Source organism: Marmota marmota, unplaced genomic scaffold, assembly GCF_001458135.2.
Source record: "Marmota marmota marmota unplaced genomic scaffold, marMar, whole genome shotgun sequence".
Classification (NCBI taxonomy): Eukaryota; Metazoa; Chordata; class Mammalia; order Rodentia; family Sciuridae; genus Marmota; species Marmota marmota.
In genome coordinates this window covers 22,241,983-22,259,139 of record NW_026000185.1, presented here as the reverse complement: position 1 = coordinate 22,259,139, position 17,157 = coordinate 22,241,983, and the positions used below count along the sequence as shown (strand labels likewise).

Sequence of the window (17,157 nt, the reverse complement as noted above, 5' to 3'; positions counted from 1 at the left end):
GTCCTGCACGGGCCGAGCGGGGTGGGACTAGGGTCTGCACTGCACGGCGGAGCGGGCCTCTACCCCTCGCTGCATCCCCAGCCCCAATCAGGATTGAATATTGGAAGTCACTTGAAGAATTTGACCAAATACTTAAGTTTGGCCAAATAATCAAATAATTATGTAGCCAGATAAGTCAGATGAGTGCAGCTGCCCTCAAAGCCACCTCGGTGGGAGCGGCACGAAGCGGGCTTGACAACAGCAGCTCGATCTCAGGCGTTGAGCGCCGCTGGCACCTCGCCTGGGCTGTTCTGGCCTCTGGCTCCAGCGGCGAGCTCTAGGCTGGACCTGGCCTGCAGGCCTGGGGGCTGCTGCGGCCTTCGCTCTGCGGTGGCTTCACCTTTACCGCCACCCAGCTGCGGGAGCTGCCTGTGCGGGAACAAGCTGCGGCGCAGATGGGGAGCTGCCGCCAGCAGTAGGCGCTGGGCGACCGGGCTCTGTTCTGCCAAGGAGTCGAGGAGTCGCGACGCCCACTTGCAGCCTTTTGTCGAACAGAGCACGCAGCCCCTCCTCCCTAATGGCGCTAGCTGAGGAAAGCCAAAGGCGGTCTGGACAATCGCGTCTTTGTTGTGGAGGCTGAGTCTGAAATAGCGCAAGAACGTGCCACCCTCTTCTGCTTCTCTGATTCTGGACTCCTGGGAGTTAGGTGGCTGCACAGGATGGGATCAGGAAATGGCGGCAGTGTCCTGTGGCCTCCTGTTCTCATGACACCGTTTATTCACTCTATGAGAACTGTTTATGAAACCGAAGATGTTATGTCATCGGTATCGGTCCTGGTTCTAAACTGTAGGCAGGCCCGGGTGCCTTCGCCCATCCCCAGCCTGCCCTCCCCAGGTCAAGGCTTTGACAGTCTCTGTCTCCTATTGGATGGAGGCTGTAGGTTTTGTTTGGTTTTGATACTGGGAATTGAACCTGGGAGCTAAGTTACTCCCCAGCCCTTAATTTTGTTGCTGAGGCTGGTCTCCAACTGGCAGCCTTGTGCCTGGAGGCCAGTGTCTGGGAGGCCAGTGGGGAGGCCCAACGTGGCTGTACTCCCCAGGCTGGAGCTGGTGTGGGTGGATCTTTGCGATCAGAAACCTGGGAGTGGGGCACCTGTGAGCCGCAGGTCCCGCCCCACCCAAGGTGTCCCCATGCTTTCTCACAGCTCTGAGGTCAGCAGTGGCTCCTGCTGTCCCCTGACAGTTGGGAAACTGCTCACCAAAGCAAAATGCTGCTCTGAGGTCGCATCCCAAGCCCGGCCCAGGCCAGTGGTGTCACTGCAGCCTCCATCCTGAGCCTACTGGAGAGTTAAAGATTTACCATCTCCAGCCCAAGTGAACTGACCAGAGCATGGTCGAGTTGAAACAGCAAACGAAACCTCACTCCCCAGTAGAAGGCCTGTTCTGCTGAGAAGTTGGGCGATTTTTTCATTTTCTACAACAAATACAAAGCACAGATTCACTTCCATTTACCTTTCATTAGCTTGGGGCCGTGAGGCAGCGCAGGGACTCCATGCAGGCCTTTAGCGGGAAGCTGCCACAGTCCCTGCCACTGTCTGCAGGGTGCCAGTCACTTTCAAGGTGGCTCTGGTGGCGCTTAGGTTGCTGCTGGGCATTACCGTGCTGCTCCTTGTGTGTTCACGTGGGCGTGGTTCCTCTTGGTGGCAAATACTTGCAACTCCAAGGAGAGCCCTGGGCTCCCTTCCCTTCAGGAGCTCTTGTTCATAGCCGGCAGCTTGGCCTCTGTCTGCCCCAAGTCCCAACCCAGCAGGCCCCCAGCAGGCCTCTGCAGGCTGCGGGGGAGCAAAGAGCCAAGTGGCTTTCCTTTTCTTTTGGCCTCAGCACATGCTAGGCGAGAGCTCTACCCCTAAGCAACACCCCAGCCCCAGGTTTTTTTTAAGATCACTAAACTCTGAAGACAAAGTACAAGAAATGGAGGACTGTTTGGTACTTTGCTGATCACATTTCCTAATTTTGAATATATTTCTATATATTAATCCTCTTTTGAATTGTTTTTATTGAGTTTACCTAGACATCTCACTAATTTATTAGCACTTTAGAACTTGGATTGTAAGTGGTGTGAACAAAGACACTGCCCATCTTCTGAGTGCGTGTTTTTTCAAGTAGAACTGATGGTGGTCAGGCGTGTGGGTCAGTGGTGAGCACTCACCTCACAGGCATAAAGTCTGGATTCATCCCAAGCACCAAAGGAAAAAAAATCCCAAAGAACTGCCAGTCTCCATACTTTCTCTTTCCCTCCCATCCACTGAGTCATTAACATATTATTGAATGGACATCTCTGATGTTCTAGATAGAAACCAAAAGTATAAATTTAATAAATAATAATGTGGAGATGATTTACAAAAAGATGTTTTGTTGGCAGTTGTGAAAAGAAAAAAGGGGGCAGGTTCTATCAAGGGGTAGCTGAGAGGAAAGGAAGGCAGAATGCAGTACCAGGGCTTTTCACAGTGGCAGTGATGCCAGCTGAAAGGGACACCTGTTTTATGAAGCAGACCAGAGCATCCTCCTGCATCGTACTTGGAAATTTCTTGGCTCATGCAATAACCACCAGACTTACACCCAGTGAACAGAAGATGAGTTTGGATAGCAGTAGGAATAGGTTTAATAAATGATTTGACAATCTGGGTGGGAATTGCTATGATAGAGACAGTTTCATAAATCAGTTTAATAACAACATTTGAGTGGAGGGTCACCAGTGACCACCATGTTGCTAAGTCAGTGGTGAGTTTTCAGACCCATCTGACCCAGCCTGTGGCTTCCAGTGGGCTGTCTCGCCTATACCTGGGGAATTGTCCTCAGGTAGCCCTCTCAGTATTCTCCTCTCCCTGGTGCTTTCTTGGCCTTCCCTGCTGGTTTCCCACATGGGCTCTGAAAGGCGAGTGACTCACGAGAGACAGAGATTCAACCAAGAGATTTTATTGGGGGGCTGCCCGAAGGAGAGGCAAAGAGCAGAGAGAGAAGAGGAGGGCAGAGAGAGAGAAAGAAGAGGAGGAGGGCAGAGAGGAAGAAGGCAGAGAGAGGGAAGAAAGGAGAGAGAAGAGAGTGTATGCTTAGAAACTTCAGCTTCAGAAGGGTTGCATAGGGGATGTGGTGGGTGCTGATTGGCAGAGTGACTCAGGAACAGCGAGCAGACACTGTGTCCTGTGGGGATTGGTGGGGGAAACCTTTGAATTTGGTGCTCTTGGCTTGGCGCCCTTTGGAGAGGAGGGGGATGGGTAAGGGAGTCCATGATGTTCTCCAAGAAGGGGGTCTTCCACACACCCAACAGGCTCTCCATCTGCATCCATCCCTTATGAGCTCACCCTGTCTCACCCGAAGTTCTGTGTTTGGACAATGGGAAGAGTGGCCTTCAGGCCAGACCACACTTCTGAATTCCAGATTCAGAACCAACATCCCTCCTGACATCTCCACGTGAGCACAGGCCTGGGATCTTAAATTCAATGTGATTTAGACAGAATTCCTGCTTTTTGCTTCCTAATCTGTTCCATCTGCAGCCTACCCCATCTTTCTAGGTCCTCAGGCCAGAACCTTAGGGCACTTTGGATTTCTCTTTCATTTGCACTCCACAGTTGATTCTTCTGGAACTCATGTGGCTCTGCCATCAAAGGGCATTTAGAATCCGAATTCCCTCCCTACTTCTACTGCTCATCCAAGCCCCCATTTAAAATGTAAGTCCGGTTATGCCCCACCTCTGCTTGGAGCTTCTGGCTTAGGGTAAAAGTCAAGGTCCTCCTGAGGCCACCCCTTGACCGGAGTCACCTCCCCCAGCACTCCCTCTCCTCTGCTCCACTGCAGTGATCTCCACTGTGCTCAGCATACACTAGGTGTGACTCTGGGCACAGAGGCATTTCCCAATGTCGGCTGGCATCTTCATGTCTTCCATCCTTCATCTCAGCTTTTAGTGAGTGTGCCTTGGCCGTGTTCTTGGTACCTCATCCTGATCCCAGTCCACCCTTAGACTTCACCTCCATCACCCTGTGCTTCCTGCACACTATTGATCAGCTTCTACCACCATGTGAATTATTTACAGTACTGTTAAATCTTAACCGCCAGCCTTCTCTGTCTCCTCTCCTTCACAAGAGCAGCAGGCGGATTGGTTCACGAGGTGCTCAAGGCCGAGCACCTTGCGAACAAACCCGCCTGCTGGTAAGCTCAGTATCTGTTGAACAGAATGAAGACTAAACCCAGGTCTCAGGCTGCCCTGTGAGGCCCTGTGATTAGGGCAGGATGACTGTTCCCAGGAAAGGGTGCATCCTGAGGGGATTCCGTTTCAGAGGGTCACTCTGTTTCCTGCTTTTCTGAACAGAAAGATCCTTTACAGAAGCAAGATCAAGAGACAGAAGCAAGAGATCATGTGGCTTTTGCATGTTCCCTCTGGTACCTGTAGAGGGGTACTCTCCAGGAACTCAGTGGCCTGTGGGTGGGAACCGGATGAGGTCACAGGGAGAATGGCCTCTAAACAGCATTTCATTACAAATTCACAATTTTCTTTTTTTTTTTTTTTAATATTTATTTTTTTTTTAGTTATTGGCGGACACAACATCTTTGTTTGTATGTGGTGCTGAGGATCGAACCCGGGCCGCACGCATGCCAGGCGAGCGCGCTACCGCTTGAGCTACATCCCCAGCCCCAAATTCACAATTTTCTAAACTTAATTTTTAGTTTTTGAGACGGGGTCTTGCTCTGTTGCTCAGGTTGGCCTCAAGCTCACGATCCTTCTACCCCAGCACCTGTTAGTCCTTGCAATTCCTACGTGACTGTCCGTTTCCAGCAGCCCCTCCCAGCTCAGAGCAGCCACATCACCTGCACTAACAGTACCTCACTTTTCCACGTCTTCTACTTTACACATCCTGCCAACGTGAGTTCAGCATCTGGCCTGGGCCAGGCACTCCACAGGTGGAGGGATAGCGGGAGGACCCTCCAGGTCTTCAAGGACTTAGATGGGAAAAGAAGAACTGTAGTTTCACCAACACTCCATGAGCAGGCCTGAGCAGGTGTTTTCTCCTCAATCTGCAGGTCAGGCCCCAGCTAGTAGATGTGAATAGCTGTGCAGGTAGGCAGAAGGGTCCAGTGGGAGCCGCGGTGCTCTGTGCCACAGCTCCTCCTCCTGCACAACCCCTAACAGCAGCACAAGTCTTTCTCTGCACAAGTCCACACAAATAAGATCACAAACACACAATATGAGAAAACTAAGATGATTTTATTGACTTTTATATGTTCTTGGAGAAAACCATTCACATGTAAAACTTTGACATTTGATGAGATTTATTCACACTTTATTTTACACATAAATTCCTCAATTTGTGGGGAAGACATGATTTTTCAGTTCAACAGGTCTTTCACATGATTACAGTCACAAAATTGGCACACTACTTTAACAACTGAACCCAACAGGCAGGACAAAGGGTGAGCTGGACGCTGACTCAGACCTAACAGGCCTCCTGCAAGGCCTTGGGATCACCTTCTGTGAGCTTAGTAAAATACCAACCCAGTGCCTCAGGTCATAAGTGATTGTTCACAAAATAAAACCTCTATTCCAAGTGCTGCTTGTTTTATAGAAAAATATTACAAATAAAAATTAGTGCTATTCCAGGCGTTCATTTTAAGTTCACACAACACAGGTCAAGCCACGCTCTGCAGACATCACTGCACCCTATGGGAGCCTGAGCCACTGACTGAAGCACCCCAGCTTCCACAGCCCGGTGCTTACACTGCTGACTCTGCTGACTAAAAATGCAGGTAAGCTAATAGCTTCAGGTGTTTAGGACACTCATAATTTGTTCCTAGTTTGAGACTCAGAAAAAAATGCTCCAGGAACGTGACAAAATTTGTATTTCTTCCTGATACAAGAAATTTGTCAAAATCTGTAATTATAAAACAGATTTGCTATTTAGAAAGCAAAGCCTGGATGTTTTTCATGGGTGGAATCTTATTCAGATATGATTCAAATTTTAATCTGGACTGGGCTGCTGGAGAGAGGGGCAGGTGGCCAGTACTGCCAGGTGGTTTGACAGACATGGGAGGTTGGCCCTGCTAGCCAGTCCGAGGCAGTGTCTCTTTCACAGATGATGTGGGTTGTAAGGAGGTCTCTCAGAAGCTATGTACAGCAGCTTACACATCCGTGTTTCTCTCTCGTCGATGCACAATTCATCTATGACATGCCTGTCCCCAGACTCGCGCAGGCACACGGATTCTCTGCTCTACTGTAGGGGTGAGGTCTTCAGTGGGATCATGATTCTGGATTCCATTTCCTGAATGAGTGGGACTGAACACAGCAGCAAGGTCAGTGTGCTGGTTTCTCCACTGCACTGCACGACACACACCAACAAGCAGGCTGCTGAGATGACGAGCCCGGAGGCAGAACTGAGTTCAGGGCAGGTTGGCTAGCCTCCTATAGGATGTTATTAAAACTGGACAAGATCCTACCTGGAAATGTGTTTCATGTGTGGGAAAGTAGGAAAGTCCATATTGTGACAAAAAAAAAAAAAGGTGATTTCTCAAAAGGTTCTTTTAATTAAAATAAAATTATATAAAATCAAACAATACTATATTTGCATATATTCTGTACAAAGAGAGAAAGAGAGAGATAGTACTTGTAAAACTGCCCTGTGAGGCAAACACAGCTTTGGGAGCTGATGGAGAGGGTAAGAGTAGCCAGAATCACATGATCTTTAAAAAAAAGACAAGGTGATACTTACTTCCCTGAATAAATTACTCTTGCATTTTCTTGGTAATATATGGGCTTAAAAATACCTGACATACAACATGGTTGGTATTCAGGGGGTCTGTTGGCATCACTGGGGTGTACTTATGATTTATGTGTGTATATGTGTATGTATACATGTATGTATATGTGTGCATGCATATGTGTTTTACCAAACTGATTTACCAAACTTAATTTCTTTTCTTTTATTTTTGGTACCAGGATTGAACCCAGGGGTGCTTAACCAATGAGCCACATCCCCAGTCCTTTTTATTTTTTTATTCTGACACAGAATCTCACTAAGTTGCTTAGGGCCTTGCTAAGTTGCTGAGGCTGGCCTTAAACTTGGGATCCTCCTGCCTTAGCTTCTCAAGTGGCTGGAATTATAGACTTGAGCCACGGTTTGCCTGGCAAAATTACTCTTCTCAATTGACCTACTATGGTTATGTTTTTTGGAACTGACAATCTTGATGAGAAAGAGAAAGTTTAAAAAATTTGTGTAACAAATTTTCAAAGAATCTAGAAATCTACAAAACAAACAAAACCCCCCAAAGAAGTAATATTATAAAATTCACAACATCCAAGGGTCTGAAAACTGTCCCAGGCAGTATACATATGTGAAAGAATCAATGTTCTTCTTTACAAAAACAAAGTCAAGTAAGTGTTACAGAAAATATCTACACCTCCACTCTTTCCACCCTGTTTTTATAGAATACACATTAGCTTCAGGGTGAAAGAACATAGCTGGAGCCGCAAGAATCAAATCCTTGAGGACTGTTAGAATACTACCTGGGTGGGGCTGGGACGCAGCTCAGCAGGAGAGTGCTTGCCTAGCACCAAGGAGGCCCGGGTCCAATCCCCAGCACTGTGACAACCAGACACGCACACTCACGCAGGGTCTGCTTCGTGTGCCTCCAAGTGTTACCTGTGTAGTACACCAGCTCTTCCCAGCCATGTTTGTGCCAGGCTGCGTTCCGTATATCTTCCCTGGTCTGAAGATCCTTGTAAGCTTGAAAATAATCACACAGAAAAAGCAAGACTTCAACATCATGCCCTGTATTGCAGTGGTCACTATTCGACAGGTCACAGGGTTTTCTCAGACACTACCATGGGCACTTAGTACCCAGCTGGGAAAACGGCATGTTCACCTGAGAAAACACAGTCTGGGCCTGGTGGGAGAAGCAAAGCAACCTGCCCTGAGCCCTGGCAGCCTCCTGAGGCAGGGCCACTCCACACACATGTCAACTCATGACTGGGCACCGTGGACCACAGACAACAGCCACTTCGAGCGCAGAGGTTCTGGGGACTAACACATGGGGAGAGCACCTGCCCAGCTCCTGAGACCAGGTGAGGTCCCAGCACCACAGAAACAAACAAAACAAACTCCACTTTAGGTGAGAGACCCTGAGTGTAGCACAGAGAGGTGGAGCCAGGCAGCCCAGCGAGTGCAGGGCACATAGGAGCACTCCTGGAGAGCTGCCTGGAGGAGTCCAAAGGTCCACAGCAGCCTGCCGGGCTGACCCCTGAGTCCCTGGCAAGGACTTCCCACTACTTGCACTGCTTGCTGGTAAGTACCCGTGGGCATCTCCACATGGGGTTGCTTGAGGCTGAAGGACTCCCGGGTTCTTCCTTCCTTCCAGTTCTCAACAGAACTGCAGGGCCTCCTGGCTGGGAGAAGGCCTGTCAGCTCACCGTGTGGACACAGGGTTTTCCCTAGGACTCACAGCCTGGGGGTGCTTCCACAGTTTCAGTTGTATTTTCAGTATGGTAAAATAAGCCTACACAGCACTGACCACTGTGGCCAGTAAGTGCAGGGTTCTGGTGGGAACTCCCACGGCCGCACATCCTCAGCACTGCCGTCCACACAGCCTTCCCACCCATGTCTCCCTGCAGCTCCTGCCTGTTGCCCAGTAGCCACCAGCCTGTTGCTCTCTGGACACTGTGTGCCACACCCAGGGGGAGCACACAGCAGGAGCCCTTCTCTACCACCTCACTTCACTTAGCCTGATGTCGCAAGGCTCGTCTGTGTCTGACAATGATCAGAACTTTATCCTGTTCTATGGCTGAATGATGCTCAATTCTATGTATATTCCATATTTACTTATCCATTCTCTGCCTTTCTCTTCTTTGGGGGGTGGCTGACATTTTTATCTCTTTCTTTCTTTTTTTTTTTGTCCCAAGGCTCAAACCCAGAAGTGTTTAACCACTGAGCCACATCCCTAACCTTTTTTTTTAAGCAACTCTCTCTCTCTCTCCATATATATATATATAGATATATTGTTGATGGACCTTTATTTTATTCATTTATTTAAATGTGGTGCTGAGAAGCAAACCCAGTGCCTCACACATGCAAGGCAAGTGTTCTACCACTAGGCCACAACCCCAGCCCTCCCCAGCCCTTTTTTTTATATTTCATTCTGACACAGAGTCTCACTAAGTTGTTGAGGGTCTCAGTAAGTCTCTGAGGCTGGCTTTGAACTTGCAATCCTCTTGCTTCAGCCTCCTGAGCTGCTGGGATTACAGGTATGGACGTCGCACCCAGCTGTGGGATGACTTTCAAAGGTGGCCTTGAGCACAACACCATACTGGAAGGGGGGCATGGTGGGGTGGTGGGTGGAGGAGACTGAGGAGGGTGGGAGAGGGATAGTCCTACAGGGGTAAGAGAAGGAGAGACTCTGACAGCCAGGAGTGCTGAGCCAGAGCCTGGCTGGGCCACTCAACTGTGTGGTCTGAGCACCTGTTTGCCAGCTTTGAGCCACAGGGTTAGGAAAAAAGGGATGATGTGTCAAACAGCAGAGTGGCCTGCAGGTTGGAGAGGCCTGATGAATGCGGGCTGTCTTGCTCCAGAAACATGGCACTGTGGGGCAGGCCATGGAGAGAGCACATCTGCACACCCCAGGTCCCCTCTCATAAGGGACTGGGCAGGGATATGGGGGATGCAGACTAGGACAAAGGTGGACACTTTGGCATGGGAGGAAGGCAAAGAAGGGGTCTGGGCCTCTGCACAGGGAGCACCTGCTGCTCCAGGGGCCTGGAGGCAGTGAGGGCCTGCCAGGCTCCGCTGCACCTGCCTGTTGCAGCCCCAGCTCTTCACCAGGGAGTCCCATCCAGACCAGGTGGGTGGCGGGTGACATGTGCTGAGAAGGGACGTGCTCCTGGCTTGACCCCTCTCGACAGGTGAATCATGGGGTGACAGAGGTCCTCCTCAGTGTGTCCCTGGCTCACCTGGATGCCTCTTTAGGCAGAGACAACGGAGAGGCGTGGGGCAGGCCTGACTTTTCAGTTTGTATCCACTGGACAGATGCCAGTTTTGAAATAATAAAAATGACTCCATACTCACTTCAAATTAGGCCCTAAAGATTAAATTACGTGTATCTTAATCGCAGAAGGCCAAAGGCAGAACACAGTGTAAAAATGTTTTTAACCTACTGCATTGGAAAACCGACACTCCTGGGGTGGAAACTGGGCTGGAGAGAACTGAGCTCTGGGCAGCTGTGCTACCCTCCGTGCTCCACACAGCTGAAGGGCACACGGCACCTGTCACTTGGTGTAGGATTTCAGCCCCCTTCGCTGCAGGGACATCCCGTGCATGGGCTGAGGTGAGTGGCATCTGGACTGCGCAGGGTGTCTGGGGGTGAGGTGGGAGAGCTCCCTCAGACTGCAGGGCATTTGTGGGGGCAGGCACCAGGGGCACAAAGTCAAGGCTACCTTTTCGCCTAAACTGACCCTCTCAGACCTGGCTTCCCAGCAGCTGGCTGCCAGGCAGTTGGTATGCACTGTGTGGCTCTCTGAGGACTCTATTTCCTCCTCATTCAGCCCCTCTTCCTACCTTGCTTGTCAATTCCACCTGGATCCTGAGGTCCTGCTCACCTCTTGGCTCTTAGGATTTCCCCAAATACCTCTCACTTTAAGTCCTCTTTAGGCCTCTGAGTATCCTGATCACCTCCCCAGGAAGTGGACCATGCACACCCTAGGTCACGGCACTGGTGTTTAATGCCTCAGAGACCTGCTGGCCGAGTCTCTAAACCCTGAACACTGACATAGCAGGCAGACAGGCTCCCAAGACCCGTGGAACCCAATCAGGCAAACTACCCAGCCCCTCTCCGTTGACTAACCCAGCCTGACCATGAGTTATCCTTTTCCTTGGGGGCCTCTTGACCATGTCCAGAGGCATGTCCAGCCTCACGCTGAGCCCTGGATCCTACTCTAGCTGGGAGGGAGGCGCAAAGCCATCAGAGCATCAGCCAGCATCACACAGGGCTTGGGGGCAGTGACATCAGCCAGATCACTCCTGTGGTGTGGGAGGCAGTGACACTCATTCCCAGGGGTGAGTAACATCTGAATCAGGCCCTGAGGACACCAAAGGAGGTGCCAAACAGAAGTTGGTGGGTAGGGCAGAGAGGGAGAGGGAGAAAGGTACTGGGACAGGGCACTCTCTCAACACAGGAAGTGGGAGAGAGTATGGGGATGCTCTGGGCTGGGGTGAGGAGGGTGCAGAAGGTGAAGAGGGCGCAGCCCCAGGGTTTGTGAGCCACTCCTCACCACCCCTCTGTCCCTTCGCTGGGCTCCCTGGTCTCCAGTAGACCATTGGCCTTTGCCTCTGTGTGTTGGGACAGGCCTGCACTTGGTGGTCTGAGGTCTGAGGTTGGGGATATGCCATGGTGCTCATGGCTGCTGATCTGCGCCATCACCCAGCATGACCTGATTAGGAATGGGCGCCTAAGTTCCAGCCACTCAGAGCAGAGGGGGCGTACCTACCCCAAAGGTGGTGCACCATGTACAGCTGCCCAATCTGCGAGAAGAACCCGCCCACTGCCTCGTTACTGTCTTGTCTAAAACGGATGGCCCGAGCCCTACAAGAGAAAAGTAGGCAGGGTTAGAAGCTGAGTCAGTAGGCTACCCCTCCCACATGCAGGCCGTTTGTTTAGAACAAAGATAGCTGCTCTTAAAGTCATCAAATTGCTACCAGACTATTAAACACAATCAGAAGTCACTTTAGTGCATGTGAAAGACAAATACACCTCTCTGTAGCTGCATCATTTTTGAGAGAAGTGAAAAGGATTTCATGACTATTCACATGAACAGTGACATCAGGTACATATGTGGCTGCCAGAATTCCTGATATAAGAAAACTGGCAGAGATGACCTGGCAACTTAAAAATAATTGCTTCTCCAAGGACACTCTTTAGGAGAAAGTGGGGCACTAAACACCAGGACTCCAGAGGGAATTTCCCCCATAGGAGACAAAGCCCACCCTGGAGGATGGGGCCAAGCACAGAAGAGAGCATCACTCTTTCACAGTAGCCAGAGGGCAGCTCCTGAGAAGCATGGCACTGAGAGCCACTGTAAAGCAGTGGGAGAACAGACAGCAGCTTCTGGGCAGGCACCATCAGACCATCACTGTCACCAGCAAAGTTACCGATGGGTCCCTTTCTAATCAGAGCAATCCATCGGAAAATGGATACTAAGAGGCACTCAACATGTACTATATATGCAAGAAAGTTCATCTGCACACAACACCAAAGTGTGATTAAAGTGGCTAAAGATTGTTTAAAATCGCTGGGCATGGTGGCACACACCTGAAATCCCAGTGGCTTGGGAGGCTAAGGCAGGAAGATCACGAGTTCAAAGCCAGCCTCAGCAACTTAGTGAGGCTCTAAGGAACTAAATGTGACCCTGTCTCTAAATAAAATATTTTAAAAGGGGCTGGGGATGTGGCTCAGTGGCTAAGCGCCCCTGGGTTCAATCCTTAGTAAAAAAAAAAAAAAAAAAAGAGTTGTTTAAAATTTTGCTGCCAAAGGCCATCAGTTCTCCAATTTGAGCACCTTCTTTCATACTTGTATTGGGTACCTTTTTTTAGAATTGAAAGTGAAAATGAAGTCAGGGGCTGCAGATGTAGGGATGCCACCAGAAGTAAAGCCGGAGCTGTCAGAGCCCTCCCTCCAGGTATCACCCAGGACACTGGTGCCAGTGCTGCCCAGGCTCAGGCCTACAGCCAGCACACCCTGAGTCAACAGGACTTGGGAAGGCACTCAGCATAACTTGTTTTCAACGGGCTGGAGGCACATGGCCAAGGACACCACCTACCAACACCTGTGGGGCAGGCGTGACCCCGGGGGATACTGAGACTCCGAGGCTGGCTGGCCAGCTCATCCTCCTATAGGAGCTGAATCATGCCATCTCACAGGGCGTGAAGTCTGCACAGGAACAACCTGGGAGTGAGGATGCAGTCTGCCTGGGACCACTCTGCACACATGTTCTCTTCCTCCACTTGGGGACACCAGCACCTGGCCAGGCCCAAGTTCTCGGCTTCTTGTGGTAGAGCCCCCATAAGTTGGCCATGACAGTATTAGATTCTTTTACCTTTACATTTGTAAGTAAGTGATCAATAATTTCATGAAAATTACACATCAGATTGGTAAATTATTGAAATTAAGCAAATTAATTTAATGTGCATTCTAAGTCTGCTCAGAAGGAAAAATCTATTTCATTGAGTGATAAAGTGTTCCGGATTATTCTTTTCATTCTGGATTCTTCTAGTTCATTCGTGGAAGGCAAAGGAAACATACCTGCCTCAGCCTGCTAATGACCAGAGCATGCACTGAGAGGAAACCACCGTCTCAATAGTCACCTATGTGCCAGAATACAAATTCAGGGTTGAACTGGGACATGAAAATTTTTATAAGGAACTGAATAACCTCATTACATCCTTGTGGATTCCCTACCAAATCTTAATTAGTAATATGCACAAATTAAATTGAACATCTAAGTTATTACAGTTACAGGCCAAAAACAAGAAGCACAAGAACAAAGGAGAATCCCCCAATGGACTAGTGTGCATAGCAGCACACCATCAAGAGGATGTCTTGGCCTCAGACTAAAGATCTTGTGGCTGGTGTTACTGAGCTTGACATCCGAGGAAAGAGCTGTTAGAAATAGAAATCTCAGGACCATGTGCCAGGGCCAAAGAGATCTGTACCGATGTAACACAAAGTGAGAAACTTCATGATTGAAACAGGAATGCTTCAATACAAATTGAAAGTAAGTAATAGCCACAGATTCAGGCTTAAAGAGCACCCATGAGGACCAGCACCGCCAAGTTGCTTCTACCCTGGGATTCTCCCAAGCACTGCTCGGCCTCTTCTGTGAGAAGATAATGCCATGGCGGCTATAAGGTGGCTGGTGCAGGCATACAGAGCCATCAGCCTCAGGTATTCTTTTTAGTTTTCCATCCTCAGCGTAGCGTTCTCAAGATTCTCTTGTGCTATCAGTGCAGATCTGGCTTATTTAAACCACTTTGTAAAAGTTCCATGCGTGACTACACTGTGATCTCTCTCTCCACAGCTTCCAAGTGGTTCACAACTTGGGCAAGTACCGTGGATCTATTTCTTATGTAACCACAGCTTCTGCTGCCCACATGTCCACCCACTCAATATTCACTGACCACCGAAGACATGCCAAGCGTGGAAGAGAGTTGCAGATGGCCCCTGGCAGAGACATGGCGCAGCAGCTGTGTGGGGCACCTCCAGGAGCGTGTGTAGGGACACCTACTCCAGTCTTGGTTGTATATGCCTCACTTTCTTGATTCAGAATCATCCTTGGATCTGAGGCTAAATTACACTAAACGAGGTGTGTTGGATTATATTTTACATGTCAAGAAATTCACTGGTGTACAATTCTGTGGTTCTCAGTAAATCCACAGGCTGGTGCTGTGATCACAGTCCAGCTGTGCCAAAGCCCCTTCATGCCCATTTGCACTCATGTCCACTCCCATGTAGCCAGGACCCATTAGTCCACCCTATGTTTGCACAGAGCTGGCTCTTTGGAAACTTCATGAATGGAGCAGTACAGTAGGCAAGGTGGCGCGTGCCTGGAATCCAGGTACTTGGAGGCTGAGGCAGATCGCAGGCCAGCCTCAGCAAATTAGCAAGTCCCTACGCAATTTAGTGAGACCCTGCCTCAAGATAAAACAAAAAAGTTAAAAAGGCTGGGGATATGGCTCAGTGGTTAAGTGCCCATGGGTTCCATCCCCAGTACCAAAAAAAAAAAAAAAGAAAGAAAACTGACCACTAACCTTTTAATTTTTTATTTGTTATATATTTTTACCACCTAACCATTTGGAAGTGCACAGTTCAGTGTGCCATGCATGTCTGCACTGCTGTACATGAGGTATCTAGGCCTTACCACCTGCAGAACCACACTGAAACTCCTGCCAACCCCTGTGAGATCCTTTCCATCTGGCCTGTGACCTGCCTGCATTGGATACGGGTCCTGTGGGTGGATCTGCCTATCTGTCTTGCTGTGACTGGCCTTTCCACGTCATAGCAGCGATGACCCCTGCTTTCTCAAGGCTGCATGCTATTCTACTCTGTGCCCCTCAGGATGCATCTGCTCTTAGACACTGAGCTGCCTCTACCTCTTGGCTGCTGTGGATGGGGCTGCAACGGATGCAGGCCTGTGAACACCTCTGTGGGATCCTGCTTGGATCTTCTTGGATGTTTACCCAAAAGTGGAACTCCTAGATGCTACTATGTGTCCATTTTTAACTTGGGGAACCTCCATGTTGCTTCCCACAGAAGCTGTGAGACTTCACTCTCATGGATACTGTCTCTCTGCATCCTGCCCACACGTGCTACTTTCTGCTCTATTGACAGTGGCCATCCTAATGGGTGTTGCGTGATACCCCTTTTAGTTTTGGTTTGTATTTTTCTTGTGTTACTGATGTTGAGCATCTTTTTATATGCTATTAGTCATTTCTATATCTTTTTGTGCTTGGTAGGTACAAGACAATGGATTCAATCCCCAGCTCTGGTAAAAAACCAAACTAAGCCAAATCTCTGTATCTTTCTTGGAGAATCACCTGCTCAAGCCCCTTACTCAATTTTTAATTGGGTTATCTGTATTCTTTTTTTTTTTTTGGTATTGGCGATTAAACCCAGAGGTCATCTGCCATTGAGCCACGTCCTTAGCCCTTTTTACTTTTTATTTTGAGACATGGTCTTGCTAAATTCTGAGACTGGCCTCTAACTTTTGATCCTCTTGCCTCAGTCTCCCAAGTCACTAAGATTACAAGCGTGGCTACCAACCCTGACTGAACTTTTTGTACATGGAATAACCTCACCAATATTTTTGTTTTAAAAATTAAGAATCTTGGGGATGGGGTTGTAGCTCTGTGGTAGAGCGCTTGCATAGCATGCGTGAGGTACTGGGTTCAATTCTCAGCACCACATACAAATAAATAAAATAAAGGTCCATCAACAACTAAAAAATATTTTTAAGAAAATTAAGAATCTTGCTGGGCATGGTGGCTCATGCCTGTAATTCCAGAGACTTGGGAAGCTGAGACAGGAGGATCACAAGTTTGAGGCCATGTGGGTAATTTCAAATAGTCTGGACTGGAGGAGTCAGGTCTAAACAAGATTGGCCATAGGTAGATGATTTTTGAGGCTTAGTATAGGTGTGGAAAGGGGGATCCATGGTATTATTCTCTCTAGTTTTGTATATGTTTTGGAAATTTCATAATAAAAACATAAAACAAAACAAGAGTCTAAGCTGGGTGCAAGGTACATGCCTGTGATCCCTACTGCCTGGGTGGCAGAGGCAGGAGCACTGCTTGGGTCAAAGTTTGAGAGCAGCCTGGCAACACAGCAAGATCCTGTGCTTCCCTCCCCTCCCCCCGCCATTTTTAAAAGTCTAGAGTCAAGTTATGGCATTAGTCTCAGATGTATTTCTTAGTATTAACACTATGGGTTAAAAAAACCTATTAATAAGACTAATATGACTTACAAACTCAATATTGATAATATACTCACCAGTAATTGCCCCATTCGATCATGGTTCCTGGCTGAAAAGAGATTTAGATTTTGGTTTGTTAGTTTTTCTGTGAAAAAAAAAAAAAATAGAAATAGGAGTGCAAACATGCTTGTTCACCATGTGCCTGCCCCACAGCAAGAGCAGCACTCAATAGCTTCATGCAGGCAGACATCACATACACATCAGAGCAAGGCATCCATGTCCATCATCAGGGACACAGTGAGCAGATGCACCGAAGGTCACCAATCACCTCCTCTAATTCAGAGGTGATCATTAGACGCTGAGGGCTGCTGAGATGTTCTGTTTTATCACAGGCACAACCAACCATCTTCTCCACGGAACACACAATCATTATTTGTCAACAGAAAGTCAATTCTGCTGTCTGAGGCTCATGTTCTAGTGGTTGGGGAACAATTACAAAGTACCACAAAAGGTGATTCCCAGGTGGGGTGTGGCTCAGTGGTGAACACCTACCAGCATCATGAGGCCCTGGCGAGTCCCCAGCACCACTCCCCTCCACATGCACAATTCCTTTTACTTTTACATGCTGAATAATTTGCTCAATAGCCACAATGGTTAATTTTTTTTTTTTTTTTTTTTTTT

At 48.6% G+C, this 17,157-nt stretch overlaps 1 protein-coding gene across 1 annotated transcript in view; it reads right to left on the bottom strand.

Moving 5' to 3' along the window:
* Positions 1-5,219: 5,219 nt before the first annotated feature.
* The window catches only part of Nipsnap2 (nipsnap homolog 2), a 28,927-nt gene continuing 16,989 nt past the window's right edge, over positions 5,220-17,157 (bottom strand). Inside the window, exons 8-11 of the mRNA XM_048790080.1 lie at positions 16,554-16,585; positions 11,500-11,594; positions 7,667-7,750; positions 5,220-6,303 (exon numbers count right to left, since the gene is read on the bottom strand). Coding sequence (XP_048646037.1) covers positions 6,239-6,303; positions 7,667-7,750; positions 11,500-11,594; positions 16,554-16,585 — 276 coding nt within the window. The 3' untranslated portion in view covers positions 5,220-6,238. The remainder of the gene's footprint in view (positions 6,304-7,666; positions 7,751-11,499; positions 11,595-16,553; positions 16,586-17,157) is intronic.